General features: G+C 37.6%; 3 protein-coding genes and 1 pseudogene across 3 annotated transcripts; 1 reads left to right on the forward strand and 3 right to left on the reverse strand.

The window, feature by feature from the left end:
* Nucleotides 1-767: 767 nt before the first annotated feature.
* LOC145943375 (uncharacterized) lies at nucleotides 768-1895 on the reverse strand. The gene has a single exon (XM_083050892.1). It carries the CDS (start codon nucleotides 1893-1895, stop codon nucleotides 768-770), a length of 1128 nt encoding a protein of 375 aa, XP_082907018.1.
* A 321-nt stretch (nucleotides 1896-2216) lies between these two features.
* On the reverse strand, nucleotides 2217-4376 carry LOC145943377 (uncharacterized). Its single transcript, XM_083050893.1, has one exon. The coding sequence runs from the start codon at nucleotides 4374-4376 to the stop codon at nucleotides 2217-2219; it is 2160 nt and encodes a 719-aa protein (XP_082907019.1).
* Nucleotides 4377-4504: 128 nt separating this feature from the next.
* Nucleotides 4505-6037, reverse strand: LOC145943378 (uncharacterized). The gene has a single exon (XM_083050894.1). It carries the CDS (start codon nucleotides 6035-6037, stop codon nucleotides 4505-4507), a length of 1533 nt encoding a protein of 510 aa, XP_082907020.1.
* A 4431-nt stretch (nucleotides 6038-10468) lies between these two features.
* Nucleotides 10469-11969, forward strand: LOC145943704 (uncharacterized; annotated as a pseudogene).
* The last annotated feature ends 6701 nt before the right edge of the window (nucleotides 11970-18670 follow it).

Here is an 18670-nt window from a genome sequence, read left to right on the forward strand (position 1 = left end):
AATCAAAGAACAAAAGAAGATATAAGACGGAGAGCCCGCCCGCGAAGGCAGTCTCGAATACAATTCCTAAACATCAAGACGTGGTCGCTAATAAGAATCCGGAACATCAGGACGAGACTCACTAATAAAAAATCTGAATCATTAAGAGAATTACTAATAAACGCTCGTTAGTCAAACATCGAATGTTACGCGAATATATATATATATATATATATATATATATATTTAAAGAAAGGTCGAGAAATAAAGTGAAACCAAATTTAATCAGAAATAAGAGTCGATTTAATCAAAAGAAGAGAGTATAGTTCTCCTAACACCCTACGACGTCCCGGTCGACCCGAGGATCCTCATCCTTAATTCGGCGCAACCCCAGTGCCTTGTTCGAGGCACACAACACTGGATATAATTTATTCAGTATGGACTCGATTCTTGATCTCGCAAGATTTATTGTGAAGAAAAAAAACGAGCTCGAATCACGAAGCTCGCAGTCGTTACAATTAGATAGCCGCGCGTATAATACATATAATGAACATGAGGTTAATATAATGTGACTATGTTGATCAAAGACTCGAGGCGAAGTGCCTGTTCGTCTCACTGATTTCGATAATTGCCCGATTTCCGAGAATCGCCGAATTTTCCCGAATTCTCTCGATGATTCCTTATTTTGCTCGTCGCTATTGTGCGGTCGTGATATATCGACGACCGTTTGTACCAAACTTCCCGCCCGCCTTGAAAGGACCCCTTCAAGCACGCTGCGAATGTCCCGCCTAATCGTCCGGAGAATGTCCATCGTCGTTAGCTTCTCTTCGGGTTTGATCGTCGTTCTCCAACGGCAGCATTGCCAGTTTTGATATGGGTCTGGTTAGACTTCCTCGCGCTGTTTTTATCGTTGCTGCACGAACCACGCCGTCAGCGCCTGGGTGTATTTCTTCCACCCTTCCGAGCAGCCACTGTAAAGGGCCCAGTCCCGGCTGCTGAATCAAGGCGAGCCTTCCGATCTCGCATTTCTCGCCCTTGCTCGTCTTCCACTTCTGACGCTCCATCAATGTGTGTAAATATTCTGCACTCCAGCGCTTCCAAAAGTGTTGACGAATATACTCGACACGCTGCCATCGGAGCAATCGACCTTCCTTTTCTTCTGTCAAATCTGGTGTGGGAAAACTGTTCAATGCTGTGCCAATCAGAAAATGCCCGGGTGTAATACATGAAAAATCATTCGGATCTTCGCTCAACGGTGTAAGCGGTCGCGAGTTCATTACTGCTTCGATTTCGCACAAAACCGTTTGCGCCTCTTCCAACGTTAAGTTCGCATTGCCCACTACTCGATATAAATGAAATTTCGCGGACTTAACGGCGGCCTCCCACAGACCCCCGAAATGCGGAGCGTGGGGCGGTATAAACTTCCATGAAATATCATGAGAATACAGTAATTCCTTGATCGCATTTTGTGACCGTTCGCTATTTATTAATTGTATAAACTCTTTAATTTTTCTATTTGCTCCAACAAATGTAGTACCGTTATCTGAATATACGCATGTCGGTTTGCCTCTACGCGAAATAAACCGCTTTAATGCAGCTAAAAACGCGTCGGTTGTTAAGTCGGTTACAAGCTCGATGTGCACAGCCTTCGTTGAAAAACATACAAATATAGAAATATAAGCCTTGTGCATCTTAGCATTGCGCCGCTTGCCTTCCTTTAGTGATATCGGACCGGCATAGTCCACACCCGTGAATTCGAACGGTCTAGAAGGGATTACTCGACTCTTCGGCAAATCCGCCATTAATGCCTGCGATGCAATCGGTTTGCATTTAAAGCAGATGACACATTTTCTCAGGATTTTACGTGTTACCGATCGCATCGCCAGTGGCCAAACCCGCTGACGCACGGCACACATTGTGGCCTGCAAACCTGCATGCATATTCCGAATGTGCTCCCTTTCTATAAGAAGACTCGCAAGACGACTCTTTGGCAACAGCATCGGATGGCGAGCGTCGTATGGCAATGCAAAATTTCGCAATCTACCTCCAACTCTAATAATTTTGTCATCGTCAAAAAACGGCGCTAGTGATAAAATTTTACTCGACTTAGCTATTGCCCGATTCTCGCTCATGGCACAATATTCTGCCTGAAATGCTTCTTTTTGCACGATTCTAATTAACATTCGCAACGCCGTTGTTGTTTCGCGATGAGAAACAATCACCTCATCATGTCTAATTTAACGCGCCTTGATAAAACGTACGCAATATGCTATGATTCGCAATATCTTGTCAATATTTGAGTGCTTATCTAATAATTCTAGGACCGTAGGTCGCTCGATAATTGTCACCGTCGCAGCTATTCTTTTTTGTTCGGGGGCTTCCGCTGACATTTCGGCGATCTCTTTATTCGGCCAGCGTGCCTCCTCCGCCCCGAGAAACGGCGGTCCGTTCCACCACATTGAATGTTCTATTAGTTCTGATAAACCGATTCCCCGCGACAGAACGTCCGCCGGATTGTCTGCCGATGGCACGTGACGCCACTCTACCCCTTCCGTTAAGCGCTGTATCTCGCCGACGCGATTCGCTACAAATGTCGTCCACCTGCGCGCCAGAGACGAGATCCATTGCAGCGCCACCATGGAGTCCGTCCACAGTACAATTTTCATTGCCGACAAGTCGATCGACGATCGAATTTTTTCGATCAATCTGGCTAACAACAACGCGGAGCTTAACTCCAAACGCGGTATGGAGATCGTTTTCACCGGGGCGACTCTTGATTTAGCTGTTAATAATCTAATTTGAGAGCAACCGCGATCCGATTCTCTGCGTATATAAACGCACGCTCCGTAGGCGCGCTTGCTAGCGTCACAAAATCCGTGTATCTGGAGGCTTCGTGCGTTAGCCCCGATTCCTACCCACCGAGGTACTCTTAATTTGTTTAAAAACGGTAATTGATACCTCAGTCTTAGCCATCTCTCATGAATATGTTCTGGCAACGATTCGTCCCAACCGACCCCGGACTGCCAGACATCTTGTAAAATTATTTTGCCCACGACGGTTATCGGCCCCAATAAACCTAACGGATCAAACAGGCTTGCAATTTCGGAAAGTATTGTGCGTTTCGTAATGGATTCACATACCGACTCGCGATTGTACTCGAAGCGAAACTCGTCGTCCAATGATTCCCATATGATCCCGAGAACCTTATTTCCAGCGTCTTTGTTCAGGGTCCTTGCCCTTGTATCGAACCTTCGTACTAAATGTGTGCAATTGGACGACCATTTACGTAGTTCAAAGTGACCAAGTCTCAACAATTCGACTACTTCCTCCCGAACGCGTTCTACTTCGTCTATAGTATCTGCTCCTGTGAGTAGATCGTCCACGTAAAAATCTTGAAGCGCGCATTTCGAACCGAGCGGGTATTCTGCGGCGTGCTCCCGCGCCAAGTGCTGAATGCACCTTGTTGCAAGAAACGGCGCCGAGCTCGTTCCGTACGTTACCGTGAGTAGTTCATATGTGTCAATCGGCGCGTCCGGGTTACTCCGCCATAATATACGTTGCAGTCTATTTTGCGAGTTATCAATTAGTATCTGTCGATACATTTTTTCCACGTCCGCGGTGAATGCGTACGCGAACGCGCGAAAGCGCATTAATATTGATACTAAATCTTGTTGTATAGTTGGTCCGACCATCAACGCGTCATTCAGCGAAATTCCTGTACTGCTCTTACACGACGCATCGAATACTACGCGCAATTTGGCATTCTGACCTTCACCCTTCATAACACCATGGTGCGGCAAGTAGATCGATATCCCCTCCTCGCGATCTCGCGTCGAAATCCGCCTCATATGTCCTAACTTCTCATATTCGCGTAAAAATTCAATGTACGAGATCCTAAGCACCGGATCGCGCCGCAAGCGTTTCTCCAAACCATAGAAGCGTCTCAAAGCTATATCCCTCGATTCGCCGACACGGCCTAGCACATCTTCCTTCACCGGTAACTTAACCACGTATCTACCTTGCTCGTTAACCGCCACGTTTTTTAAAAAATGCGTCTCGCACGCCTGTTCCTCTATCGTAAATGTGTTACGAATACTTGTTATTTCCTCCGCACGCCAGAATTTCTCTACCCTCTCATGCAAGCCTGCCCCACTCAAAGCAACGTGTAATGCATTCATTCGACTTAACGGTTGCGCAGTGCCGACGGCGCGTCCCGCAATAATCCAGCCCAACAACGTCTTTTGCAAAATCGGATGCTCCGATGTTGCTCCGATCTGACCTACGCATAAAAGTCCCCAGCATAAATCCACTCCGATAAGCATGTCAATGCTCGCCGATACGTTAAACTGCGGGTCCGCTAATACGAGGCCCGATGGCAGCTTGAACGTTCGACGCATAATAGTAGTTGCGGGAATCCTATCTGTGATTCGATCCACGACCACGCACTCCAAGCGTGCCGCGAACGAATTCACACGTGATCGAAGCTTTATTCCGGCGACTCGATTCGACGCTGATAATGCTCCGTTTACTCCGAAACGGAAACATTTACCGGGCGAGATTCTACCTGCAATCGTTCGAGAAGGCCGCTCGATATGAAGCTGGCCTGCGAACCCGAGTCGAGCAATGCCCGACATGATTTGCGCGACCCCTGTCTATCCAAAACATAAATAACCGCCGTCGACAACAACACGTCGCGATCGCCCCGTTTAACGCTCGCATGCATGCTCGCGGCTACACGACCCGAAAACCCCGACGATCGCTCCAACATCGGCGCGCCATCGTTATTCCTTGTCTCTACTTCCGCCCGTCGCAAATGCAACAACGTATTGTGCTTTAATCCGCAAGTCTTGCATCCGCCCGACACACACTTACTCGCCGTGTGAGTCGTGACACGCAAACAATTAAGACACAGACCGCGCCGCCGTGTTTCGGCAATTCGTCGATCAACAGAAAGCGCGACGAATTCCTTGCATGCATAAATAGCATGCTCTCCGGTGCAATAATTGCATCTGCCGCGAACGACTGCCGCGCATACCGTTTGACGCTTGTTATTGGCTTGGCGTTGCGAACGCGTATCCATTCGACCGGATGCATCCCCGGCTCCTTTCTCTACGGACTCTAATATTTGACTGCGGTGCGCAATATATTCTAAAAATTGTTTTAATGTAGGCAATTCCGAGCCCTTCAGCGAGGCATGCCATTCGCGAGAAGTAACGGAATCCAGTTTTGAACTCAAAATGTGAATCAATAAGTCGTCCCAGCTATCAGCCGGACGCTTCAGCGCGGTTAATGCTCTCACATGTCTCGATACGCCATCCGACATCCGCCGCAACTCGATCGCATTTTCTTTAGTCATTGCCGAAAGTTCGAGTATCGCCTTTATGTGAGCCTGAACGACAACACGTTTGTTGTCGTATCGTTCTTTCAATAGGCTCCAAGCTACATCATAATTTCGATCCGATATCTCCAACGGAGATCTGACAATATTTATCGCTTCGCCGGTCAAGGACGCCCTAAGATATTGAAACTTTTGAACGCTTGATAGCGTGTCATTGTTATGAATTATCGTCGTGAAGATATCACAAAATGGAAACCACTCATCGTATTTGCCAGAAAACGATGGCAAATTTAATTTTGGCAGACGAATATGAGTGGCTGAATCCATGGACTCCGCTGAGCCCGGCTCCGATCGCGGCTGCACCGCCTGCTGCGCCGGAACAGGCCGCGTCAAATACCGAATCCGCGCGCACGCTGCATAAAATGATTCCTCGAAAATCACTCGGTCACTCGCTTCCTGTTCATCAATCGCTTCGATCCGCGATTGCAACTCGTCGTATTCGCTCCAAATTGCATCCAATCGAATACGTCTTTCTTCTATGTGCGCGATATTTTCTGGCGTTTCGGCGTTTGCGTTATTAACAAATGTTTCGATTCGCGATGCCTTCAACGTGGCTCGACGCCGTCTAAACGTTGCCGTGTCACTCGAACGAGCTCCCGGTGCGCCCGACGTCGACGCGCCCGACGCCGACGCGCCCGACGGACTGTGGTCGATAGGCATGATTTATCTTGAATGCCTTCGCGATAAATTACAAATTACAATTACGCATGATTGGCACAGCAAAAGAAACGAACAGCTCACCCAAACTTCACAGGTGCAGCGGTCAAGACATGCAGTCAGTCAAAAGTCGCCTCGAGAATATGCTTCCTCCACGCTGCAGCAGACTCCGTGATCTCGCTCGCTCCAACATGAAATCCGGCTCGAAGGACCATATAATGTATCGTCGAATTATCGACGTCCCAGTTATTCGTCCACAATTTCGTTTAAAATTTGCTGCTCGATATATAACGGCCGTTTGGTTCAAGGACAAACTGGGAATACTGGATATAATTTATTCAGTATGGACTCGATTCTTGATCTCGTAAGATTTATTGTGAAGAAAAAAAACGAGCTCGAATCACGAAGCTCGCAGTCGTTACAATTAGATAGCCGCGCGTATAATACATATAATGAACATGAGGTTAATATAATGTGACTATGTCGATCAAAGACTCGAGGCGAAGTGCCTGTTCGTCTCACTGATTTCGGTAATTGCCCGATTTCCGAGAATCGCCGAATTTTCCCGAATTCTCTCGATGATTCCTTATTTTGCTCGTCGCTATTGTGCGGTCGTGATATATCGACGACCGTTTGTACCAAACAGAATTAAATAATAATCAATTACAATTAACGGAAAATGCTTTAAAGGATTGCATGAAAACAAACAATAATATTTATGAAGAAAGTAAACAACATGATTTGGAAAATCACTGCGTAAATAAACGTGCACGCTATACAGAAGATTTAGAAAATAATCAGACTGAAAAACACGATTCATATGAGCAAGATTTAGAGAATAATTGTATTGAACAGCACGATCTATATGAACAGAGCTTAGAAGATAAATGCGCTAAACGACGCGATCGTTATAAACAAAATTTAGAAGATAATCGCGCTAAACAACGCGATCAATATCGGCAAAAATTAGAAGATAATCGCGCTAAACAGCGCGATCGATATAAACAAAATTTAGAAACTAATCGCGCTAAACAGAGCGATCGATATAAACAAAATTTAAAAGACAATCGCGCTAAACAGCGCGATCGATATAGACAAAATTTAGAAACTAATCGCGCTAAACTGTGTAATCGATATGAACAAAATTTAGAAAATAAACGCGGTAAAAAGCGTAATCGATATCAATGCAACTTAGAAAATGAGCGCGCTAAAAAGCGTAATCAATATCAACGGAACTTAGAAGATGAACGCATTAAAGATCGATATCGATATGAACAAGATTTAGAAAATAAACGCGCACAAAAGCGAATGCGTTATTCGAAAAACTTTGAGCATGAACGAGATAGACAAAAAAGATTGGATCCTAATTACAAATGGCTTTATAATAAGCGATATTATCAGACAAGAAAACAGAACAAACTCAAGACAAAATCTACATTTGAAGTAAAAACTTGCAATATTGCCAAAAAAATTACTAAAAAGTATGAACAATTTTGGTCGAAAAACACCATAAAACTTCGTAAGTCTTCAGAAATAATTATAAAAAATATTATTGAAAAAGTCAATATTAAAGGTCATATTGAGAAACGATTGAAAGCCGAAAAAATTGTACGTTGGTGCATGTGTATTAGAAAAAATTATATTCGCAATATATACAAAATGTTAAGTTTGATTAAAAAGAAGTCAGAAGTGTATTTGACTCTTATCGCAGATTGTTCTACAATTGAAGACAAATTAACTGCGCTATGTGGCGAATCTAGACATACAGCCTCATCTGAAAATTATTTTATTGAGTCTACATATCATCATGATGTAAATCCATTGGAACCTTTGGTAATAAATGTAGAAGGAAAAATAGTAAACATATTACCATTAATAACAGAACGATAAAAAATCTTGGTCGTGTAATACTTCAAACTGTAAAATTAACGATCCGCTTTTAATTGACCGTTCTCAGAAGTCTCTCGAAACCGTAAATATATGTACTTTAAAGAATGAACCAAAACTGATGTGTAATACTGCAAGCTGTAAAATTAACGATCAGCTTTTAATTGATCGTTATCAGAAGTTTCTCGAAACCGTAAATACATGTACTTTAAAGAATGTACCAAAACTGATGCAAAGTATTCATAAATGTACTGTAAAAATTTCAAATGAGAAATTGGGTCATATGCTTAGCTGTTATATTGATTTAACACTTTGCAAAGAAATGTTTCTTCCAGTTCAATTATTATCGCCTCATTTTCCAAAAGTAAGATATATGAAGCGTTTAATTTATCAACTTACAGTTTTTTATCGAAAGATGGAAAATCTAGATGATGCATTAAATCATGCTGATATGAACACTTTAAATGAAATTGTGACTTCTGCACAGGAAAAAGTAGATATGTACAGACATCAACGAACTGATACAATTTTGAGTGATGATGATATTATTTTGAAATATGGTAAAGCATTTAAAGCGTTGACTAACTCTGTGGACACACCACGACATGTTTGCGTATCGTGCGAGAAATTGTGTTATAAAAAAAATGTTTCTAAAGTCAATAGTCTTCAGACACAAATACATATTCAAATTTGGAGAGATTTAATGACGTATGTACAACAACAAAAATTTGATGCGCAATATATATGTAATTATTGTGCAAGCAAATTTCGTAAGGGCTTCATGCTTGCATACTGCGTCTTAAATAATCTCTTTACAAATCAAGTGCCTGAAGTAATATCATATCTTAATACATTCGAAAAAATTCTTATACAGAGAGCTAAAGCGTTTCAAACTGTCCTCAAAATGGGAACTGTTATGAATAAAAAGTTGCCTCAAAGACAAATGGTACCAAAAGTTAAAGGTAGAACATTTCATTTACCACTTCCGTTACAGGAGACATTGAATAAATTATGTTCTAATACTGATCCAATAAATATTAATCATGAATTATATATATTAGTTAGAGGTATCCCGACAAAATCAAAGATTATTTGGGAAGAGGTAGTTGATGTTAAAAAAGTATTTGACGCTTTAACGTGGTTAAAGCGCAACAATACTTTATACTCTCATATTATATTGCCAAATAATCACAATGATTTACGTTTACCAAAATTAAAAAATTCTGAATTTCAAATGGAAGAGACAGAAGATAATGCAGAAGTAGCTGATCATGAGACTGAATTATTAAATAATCCGATAGAAGAGATAAAAAATGATACATTAGAAGGCCAACGGAAAGCAATGTTAACTCAAGTTACTAATGCTGAAAACGATGGCTATTATGAACAATATACTATCTATCCCTTATATGAAAAGAAAGCAAATAAAACTGCGACAGCTTTATATCAAATGTTAAAAATTCAGGACTTGCCTTTGAATAATCGTGAGCAACATTTAGATTTAATGTGTTTTCCAGATTTATATTCTTCTGGTATTAATGGACAACGTGAGATTAGACAAGTTAAACTTCATGATCATGAATTTATTAAATATCGTTTAACATCTAAACATCCACAGTATAGATTAAATCAACAGTACTTATTTTATTTATTGAATGTAAATATGCGTCAATTAAGTCGTGGAATTTTTCATAAAATGAATGTAACTAATCCGCGACTTCGTTATACAGCTGCAGAATATTTAGACGCAATATCGAAAGAATTGTTGGAATCTAATTTGAGTACAATATTTGCCACACTTCGAAATACGGAGCAATATTGGCGTAGACCGAGAAGTGATTTAAATTGTATGACACAGCATTATGGGCCTGCGACATGGTTTTTAACACTAAGTCCAAGTGAGTGGTTATGGAAAGATTTAGGTGAATATATTCGTGAAGTAAATGGATGGCATGACGCTTCCTTAAGCGTTAGCGTACTCATTGCTAGAGATCCTGTATCAACATCCAGGTTTCTCGATAATAAGTTTCGGGCAATGTTTGACTTCATCAAGTCCAAAGATCATCCAATTGGAGAAGTAACGCACTATTTCTGGCGACGAGAATATCAAGGTAGAGGTATACAACATTTTCACTTATTAATTTGGATTAAAAATGCATTGATTTTCGGTGAATCTACTATGGAAGAAGTCTCCAAATTTATTTTACAACATATAAGCTGCAAAATGCCGGATAAAAATATTTCGCCATTATTATACAGTCGTGTTGATACGCATCAGCGACATATACATAACGATTACTGTCTTCGCTCTAAAAAAGTAGGACGTAAAGTTATTACATCTCTCATATTATACGTCCAAGACGTCGATGTCATTTTGGATTTCCTCGTCCCGTTACTGAAACTTTGAATATGAGAGATGTGGCAACTTCGATAGCCGGTAGAAAACAATTGAAACATAAAAGTAGACTTTATGATCTTCCTCGAACGGATAATGAAGTTAATATAAATGACTATAATCCTGTTCTTCTTACTGCATGGAAAGGTAATATGGATATACAATTTATTGGTGAAAAATCATCGCTGCTTACCTGGTATGTTACTAAATATATGAATAAAGCGGGAAAAAGTGAATTGTCTGAGACTATTCTTGATTGTAAGGATAACAAAAACAAATCATTAGCGAGTCATCTTTGGAATATTGCTTTGCGATTTACTAATAATAGAGAATGTGGAGCTCTTGAAGCTGCTGATACATTGTTAGGTATTCCTTTGCATGGAACTGATCGAAATACAACCATTAGATGTTAATCAAATACGATATAGAAAATTAAAAAGTCGCAGAGAAATTGAAGCTCTTGATGCTGAATCTACAGATATATTTTATCAATCTTTGATAGATGATCATTATCCACATAGACCAAACGAACTAGAAAATACGTCTCTTTATGAATTTGCACAGTGGTACGATATCTCGAAGATCAAACCGAAAAATAAGTATATTGAATATTATAAAATAGGTAATGGTTGTTATCTTAAACGGCGACAGCGCGGATACCTTATTAATCATTACAGATATAATGTTAATACACAGCCGGAAAATTATTTCTTTGCGTTGTTGCTTATGTTTAAACCATGGCGAAAATTAGAGGATCTTAAAAATGAATGCGATACTTATGCCGAATCGTTTCACAAAGTAAAACTGCATCTTGTAGAAGCATTGCAATATCATGAAAGATTAGAAGAATTGCAAAAAGCATTTGAAACTGCAAAACAGTTAGTTCAGCAATGCTTAGATGACGATTTACAAAAAGAGCAGTCTCAGGATGATCCTGAAAATGCGATAGGTATTCAAAATATAGAGGCTGGTGAAGCAATGCAAGATTTTAAAGATCTTGGTGATAGAGCGATTCGAGAAATTGATGTATCTGAAATGATAGTAAAATTAAATACGGATCAAAAACGAGTATTTGATAAAGTTATCAATGTTGTAGAGTCCGATAAATCAATATTACGATTATATGTTACCGGAGAAGATGGTACTGGAAAAAGTTTCTTAATCAAGACTATTAAATGCTGGATAAAACAAAATCTCAACAAAGATACTGCTGTAGCAGCACCTACTGGTATAGCAGCATTTAATATAGATGGTTTGACAGTTCATAGATTGCTTCAATTACCCGTTGAACATGGTCAAACTCCTAAGTATAAACAATTATCTGATCATGTATTGAAAGTTTTACGAGCAGATCTTAAAGATGTTATTCTTTTTATAATTGATGAAGTGTCAATGATATCTAATTTGACTTTAATATATATACATCTTCGATTGTCTGAGATTTTTGACACTAGTGATTGCGATGATGGTTGGTTTGGTGGAAAGCATATTCTTTTATTGGGAGACTTGCTTCAATTACCTCCTGTACGCGAAGATCCTATCTTTATACATTTATCAGATAAAAAAATTGCTAAATGTCTTGGTTCTTTAAATGCTGTTAATTTATGAATTACATTATTTGAGTATGATGAATTGACAATCAATATGCGCTAGCAAGGAGATGATTCTTACCGTGAGTTATTGTCGCGAATTCGTATAGGTTTAATGACAAAATCTGATTGTAAAATTCTAGAGAGTAGAAAAATATCTTTCAAAGCTGATTCTTTCGAATCTAGATTAAATGAATTATGTGATTTTATTAACAGTTTACCATCGGACATTGTTTGTTTATTGCCAACTTGTAATATGTGTAATGTCCTTAATGATGCAATGTTAAGTCGCATTGTTTGCAAAGAAATATTATTAATTGCTCAAGATACGATTGAATGTATATCATATGTAAAAAAGAAAGTATTAAAAGTATTGTCAAATAACGATGATGATAATTCTCGAACAGCTGGGCTTTCAAAACAAATTACAATTAAAATTGGAGCAAAAGTTATGATTCGGCGTAACATCGATGCTAGTTTGGGTCTTGTAAACGGTACAATTGTTAAAGTAATTTCAATTGTACGAGAAACGTCTACTGATGACGTAGAAAAGATTAAACTTCTTTTACCATCAGGTTTAGAATATGAAATTGAAAGAGTAAAGATTAAATTTCAGGTATTGGATAGAGCGTATGTTATACGAAAACAATTTCCATTATCTTTAAGTTATGGCATCACTATTCATAAAAGCCAAGGATTAAGTTTGCAAAGTGTTGTTACGGATATTGGTAACTCTGTATTTAGTTGTGGTCAAGTTTATGTTGCCTTGTCGCGAGTAACATCTCTAGAAGGATTACATTTAATTAACTTTGATCCTTCAGCAATAGTTGCTAACGATGAAGCTATTATTGAATATAATCGTTTAAAACACAATCCAAAAGCAGCAATGATTGCTGTGTCAAAAGAACGCTGTCATAAAGTGAAAGATGTTCTATGGGCGTTACCAAAAGTAGTTGCTTCTGTTCAAAAATCAAGTTCAGATCAAAAAATTCAAGGTATTGCTTCAAATCAAAGAATTCAAAGCACTGCTTGGATTATACATGGTTTTCAGAATACAGACAAAGTTTCATGTTATGCAAATACAGTATTGCAATGTTTATTACATTTAAATGTTATTAGGCAACAGCTGATTAATTGCGACAAAACAGATGTTTTACGTTTATTAATGCATCGATATGAAAATGGAATCCGTAATCTAAATACATATGCAATACGGCAATGTTTAGGAGAATATTTTTCGAGCATCGTAAAACGAAATGCGTATGATTTTCTTACGGCACTTTGCGAAAAATATGATTGCATAAGAAATTTGATACAACATCAGGTAACTTCTACCAAGCGATGCAAAACATGTGGCAATACAAAAACTATTGTTGAAAATAATATTGCTATTTCAATTTCCCTTGATAATTTAAAGGAAAAAAGTTATAATCTTAATGATTTATTAAATGCTACGTTTTCACATTGGTTTCACTTACACAACGAATCATGTGAATATTGTACTGGAACTGATAAAATATTTAAAAATGAAGTAACATTAACAAGAGAAATAATTGTTATTCGTTTAATACAATTTTTATCACAAGATGGTAAATTAATAAAAGCAGAACACAAATTTAACTTATGTGCTGTTCCAACAACTAAAGTATTAATAGCGGGTCAATTGTACAAGACGATGAATGTTATACTTTATGATGGTTCGTGCACCGATGAAGGTCATTATATAAGCATATGTAGAGAAGGACTATCTAATATTTGGATCGAAATTGATGATGCGCAAGTTAAAAAGAGGCAGTGGCCTAGAGGTGCTAAAGATGTTTATATGATATTTTTACAAAAAATAGCTAATAAATAATGCAAATTCGATATAAAATAAAGTAGTTGAAAAATTCTCACTAAATAGATTTTTATAATATCAAATTTATGATTAATATTTAATCATTTAATATTGTATTTCAATCAGTCCTATATAAAAGAATGTATCGTAATGTATTACCCTGTTGCCATAATTATTAGCAATTTCATGACAACGCTTTATATTCAGCATTATTCGTGGTGCAAAAAAATATTTTTTACATAAATCGTCAATAATTTGCCTTTACTACTAAAAATGAAATTATGTAACACACTTTTCGCTTTATTTATATATTTAATAATGAACTAGATAAGCAGCAACGATTATTCATCAATGGACTTAGAAGTCCATTTTTTTATTTTTTTTTATTTGTATTAATTTTAATAATTTTTGCATAAAATTTTAATTTTTAATATTTGTATTAATTCTTAATTCTATTTTTTATGTGTTTTGTCTTATTCTTTTATTATTACGATTCTACATGGGTTTGCAACTTTCAGCGTGAAGAGAGGTCTATAATTATACGATTCTACATGGGTTTGCAACTTTCAGTGTGAAGAGAGATCTATATAATTATACGATTCTACATGGGGTTGCAACTTCCAGCGTGAAGAGAGGTCTCTATAATTATACTATTCTACATGGGTTTGTAACTTAAATACTATTCTACATGGGTTTGTAACTTAAATTTTTTACTGGTTCATTACACGACTCTATATAAGTAGGTTTACAACTTTAATTTTCCACTGGTATACGTTTCTACTTTCACTTGGCGCAATTTTTTTTGATATCATTACTTTTGTAGTACGATTCTACATAGGTACGATTCTACATGGGTTTGCAATGGATAATTTTTCATACCATTCTACATGGGTTTGCAATAGGTAATTTTTCATACGATTTTACATGGGTTTGCAATGGGTAATTTTTCATACGATTCTACATGAGTTTGCAATGGATAATTTTTCATAGTATTCTACATGGGTTTGCAATGGGTAATTTTTCATAGGATTCTACATGGGTTTGCAATGGTTAATTTTTCATACGATTCTACATGGGTTTGCAATGGGTAATATTTTGTTACTGGCGTGCCCATACTTGGCGCCTTTTTTGACCTTTTTTTAAAGGTAAGTTTTTATAGGGATTATATCATTTATTTTTGCATATGATAAAATGATTCTGCATGGGTTTGCAATGGGTAATTTTTCATACGATTCTACATGGGTTTGAAATGGGTGATTTTTTGTTACTAGCCCATACTAGGCGCCTTTTTGTACCTTCTTTTTTAAAGGTATCATGTATCTCGCGAAAGGAAGAAAACACGTCTCGCGTACCGCAACTAAACGTATACTGATCCGAGATCCGAGATATCAGTTCTTCCACTTCTTAACAAAAGATAAACGCAAAAGCGAACAAAATAAATTAAAGCACCAATCACATGACGTTTTCGTGTATATAATTTTAAAATATCTCATTTATGAAATATAATAACATTAACAAAATATAAATATTAAATATAAATAAGGAAATAGATTGGCTATGCAAGACGTACGCGGATGTCGGTGCGTCGAATCCAACGAAAATTAATTTTTCGTTGGAATTAAATAATTGTGCACGGGGCACAACTTTTGCTTGGTATACTGCCAAGACATTTTTTGGAATAATCTCAATTCGAGATTTAATTCCAATGATCCCCTCTAACCCCCCTAAAGAAATAGGCGAGAAAAATATAGATCCGAAAGTCGCTGAATCGGGAATTCCCGATTAATTTTCGTTGGATTCGACGCACCGACATCCGCATAGTACGGCTCGCATAGCCAATCTATTTCCTTATTTATATCTGATATATAGCGAGCGTTTAAAAATTCTTAGTGTAAAATATTAAACATTTAATGAAATACTAAAAAAAAATTTTATACATATAACTTGGCCTCGAAACTCTAGTTTTCAGGGTGATAGAACCGAACACTATTCTATTGAACCATTACGTTGATATCTGAATGTTAATAACGCTATCAGCACTTTTATGTAAATATTCGCATAAAGCCTTATAAATTTCTATTTCTAAATTAAAAAAGTGTCTATTTAAAATTTGTTGTCGGATATAGGATAACAAAGAAAAAGCATTTCTTTACAGATATTGTATTTTAGAGAAAGAATAAATTTATTTATTGTGCACAAAAAAATACTACAAATTACAAAAATATACCAATAAATCATATATTTTATCTTACAAGGATTGTTTTATTTATTAATACAGAGTCTCTCTAGTCTCTACAATCTACAAAAGTTTTTTTACTGTAAAATTAATTTAGTTTGTTAAAGTTTAAAAATAATTATTTATTTCTCTCGCGAGAATAATAAAATATATTTTTTATGTGCGCACATATATTATATAAATTAAATAAATAATTTAATAATTAATTTTAATAAGAATATTTCAATAATATAATATATGCATTGCTGTCCATATATGTACTAAGATTGAAAAAAGATCACGCGCAGCTAATAAAACATATATTAATAAATCCATAATGCTTTTGTACTTTATATCCATAATTATGGATCTAGCACGGACATGAACCAATCGGTCGTTTTACCGTGGCACCGAAAGTGGATCTGGCTACGTAGTTCCGCCGGCTCTAAAATCCAGTTAGCGCCACTGTACCGGCTAGAAAAAGCGTTTCACGAAAAACGGCGGCGTGGCCCCTCTCATTCTTCTCTCTGACACTGGACCGTGCTATAGCTCGGACGGCTCGATTCGACCCTTGAGCGTTGAACCTAACGGACGTATTATAAGAGTGCTGTTCTTATGTGATACTTACAAGGGGAGGCTACGACGTGATACCAATCGATTTGAACGAAACTCATTGTAGCGATAGGTATTGATGTCGAGTAATATTGGATAAAAGGATAAGATGCGATTCTCAACCGTTTGCGAGAAAACCTAAAATGAAAATTTTGAGCGCGTTATAAGCAAATGGAATAGAACGTTTTTTCGAAGAGCGCGTGGTCCAGCGGCTAAGTACCAGACACGTAACGTCAACGTTGCGGGTTCAAATCTTTTTAAGTTTTTTTTTTTTTTTTTTTTTTATAATAAAATGCTATTATGACACACAATGAATGTACATTACATAAGTTAATACGCTTAATGGATTAATACGTCTATTTATTTTATTTTACAAAAATGAATCTTTTTATTTACGTTCTTTTTATTGTAGAATAAAAAGATTCATTTTTGTAAAATAAAATAAATATACGTATTAATCCATTAAGCGTATTAACTTATGTAATGTACATTTATTGTGTGTCATAATAGCATTTTATTATAAAAAAAAAAAAAAAAAAAAAAACTTAAAAAGATTTGAACCCGCAACGTTGACGTTACGTGTCTGGTACTTAGCCGCTGGACCACGCGCTCTTCGAAAAAACGTTCTATTCCATTTACTTATAACGCGCTCAAAATTTTCATTTTAGGTTTTCTCGCAAACGCTTGAGAATCACATCTTATCCTTTTACCCAATATTACTCGACATCAATACCTATCGCTACAACGAGTTTAGATCAAATCGATTGCTATCACGTCGTAGCCTCCCCTTGTTAGTTGATTTCTCAGTTTTATTGAGTTCTTCATTAGCTATAGTGGTTTGGTGGTTATTGTTGTTACCTATGTACAGTTAATAGTGATTTAACATAATGTGACTATGGATTAACTCATCCATCAATATCTTTTTTTTCCTCTTTCTTTGTCATTCTCATATCTCATATATTTCATCCTATCCTGTGATTTTCTTGAATCATGGAAGTGGAGGCGGAGATGATCACTCCGCCTACTCGCCCGGAGAAAGTTTATCAGGGAGCTAATTTAGCGGAATCAAGACCAGTCACCAAAGCCAAAAGGAACATTTTAAAGAGAAACTCTCTCACTCTCTCCTCGCCAGAAAGATCTTTTGGCGCCAAAAAAAACTCATGATGGAACCTAAGGATCCGCGACTGATTAATAAGTATTTTATTGATTCTAGGCCTCCTTTTATCATTTTCATGGAAAAAATTTCTAAGGACATCCACAATTTCCCATCCTTGGACAAGGGGGCATCCGCCTGTTCGTCAACTCAGCGAAAGGAAACGGATGTCGACGTGGCGAATACACATAAAGATAACAACACAGGCAAGAATTCTCGCATTTCAGAGACAGGGCAGATAGGGGTCATTGCTTTTGGTAAGCGCGTTATCAGACATATAAATATTTTTGGGGATGCTTTCGATCTGAAAGTGGCAGGCAGAAATAAATTTTCTGTCTGCTTCAAAGAAGGTCACACGTCAAATAAATTTGTTGATGCTTTCAATCGGGCGATAGAGTCGATGTTTCCGTCGGAAAATTGGTTGGCTTACGTTCCCGGTTATAAGGTCATTAAGCAATATATTGTCAAGGGCATAGATAATGACGATTCCCCTGAGGAGATTATGACAAATATTCGTCCTCCTCCTGAATGGGGTGCTCTGTGGACTCCGCCTTTTCAGATTCGTAGACTGAAGAGGAGAGTTCAAGCGAGCGATAAAACTGTCGAATTTGTTGACACAAATACATACGTTGTTAGTTTCAGATCATCTGCAGCTCCGAACAGTCTTATTTATATGGGAAAAAGGGTCTTTCTAGAACCCTTTATACAAAAGGTTAGACGGTACCAAGCGTGTCAGAGATTTGGACATATTGCTAGGTTTTGCAGAGCTTCAAGCAACAATAAGATATGCTGTAGATGTGGTGAAAAATTGATCTCACATGATGAGGGAAAGTGCAAAGCAGATAGGCCAAAGTGCATTAATTGTGTAAGAAATAAACTCCATAACTGCGAACATGAAGCTTCCAGCGCTTCTTGTCCAGTGTTCATAAAACAAAAAAAAATAAAAAG

This window comes from Prenolepis imparis, unplaced genomic scaffold (genome assembly GCF_030444845.1).
Source record: "Prenolepis imparis isolate NDT839.2.m4 unplaced genomic scaffold, iyPreImpa1.0 SCAF_12, whole genome shotgun sequence".
Lineage (NCBI taxonomy): Eukaryota > Metazoa > Arthropoda > Insecta > Hymenoptera > Formicidae > Prenolepis > Prenolepis imparis.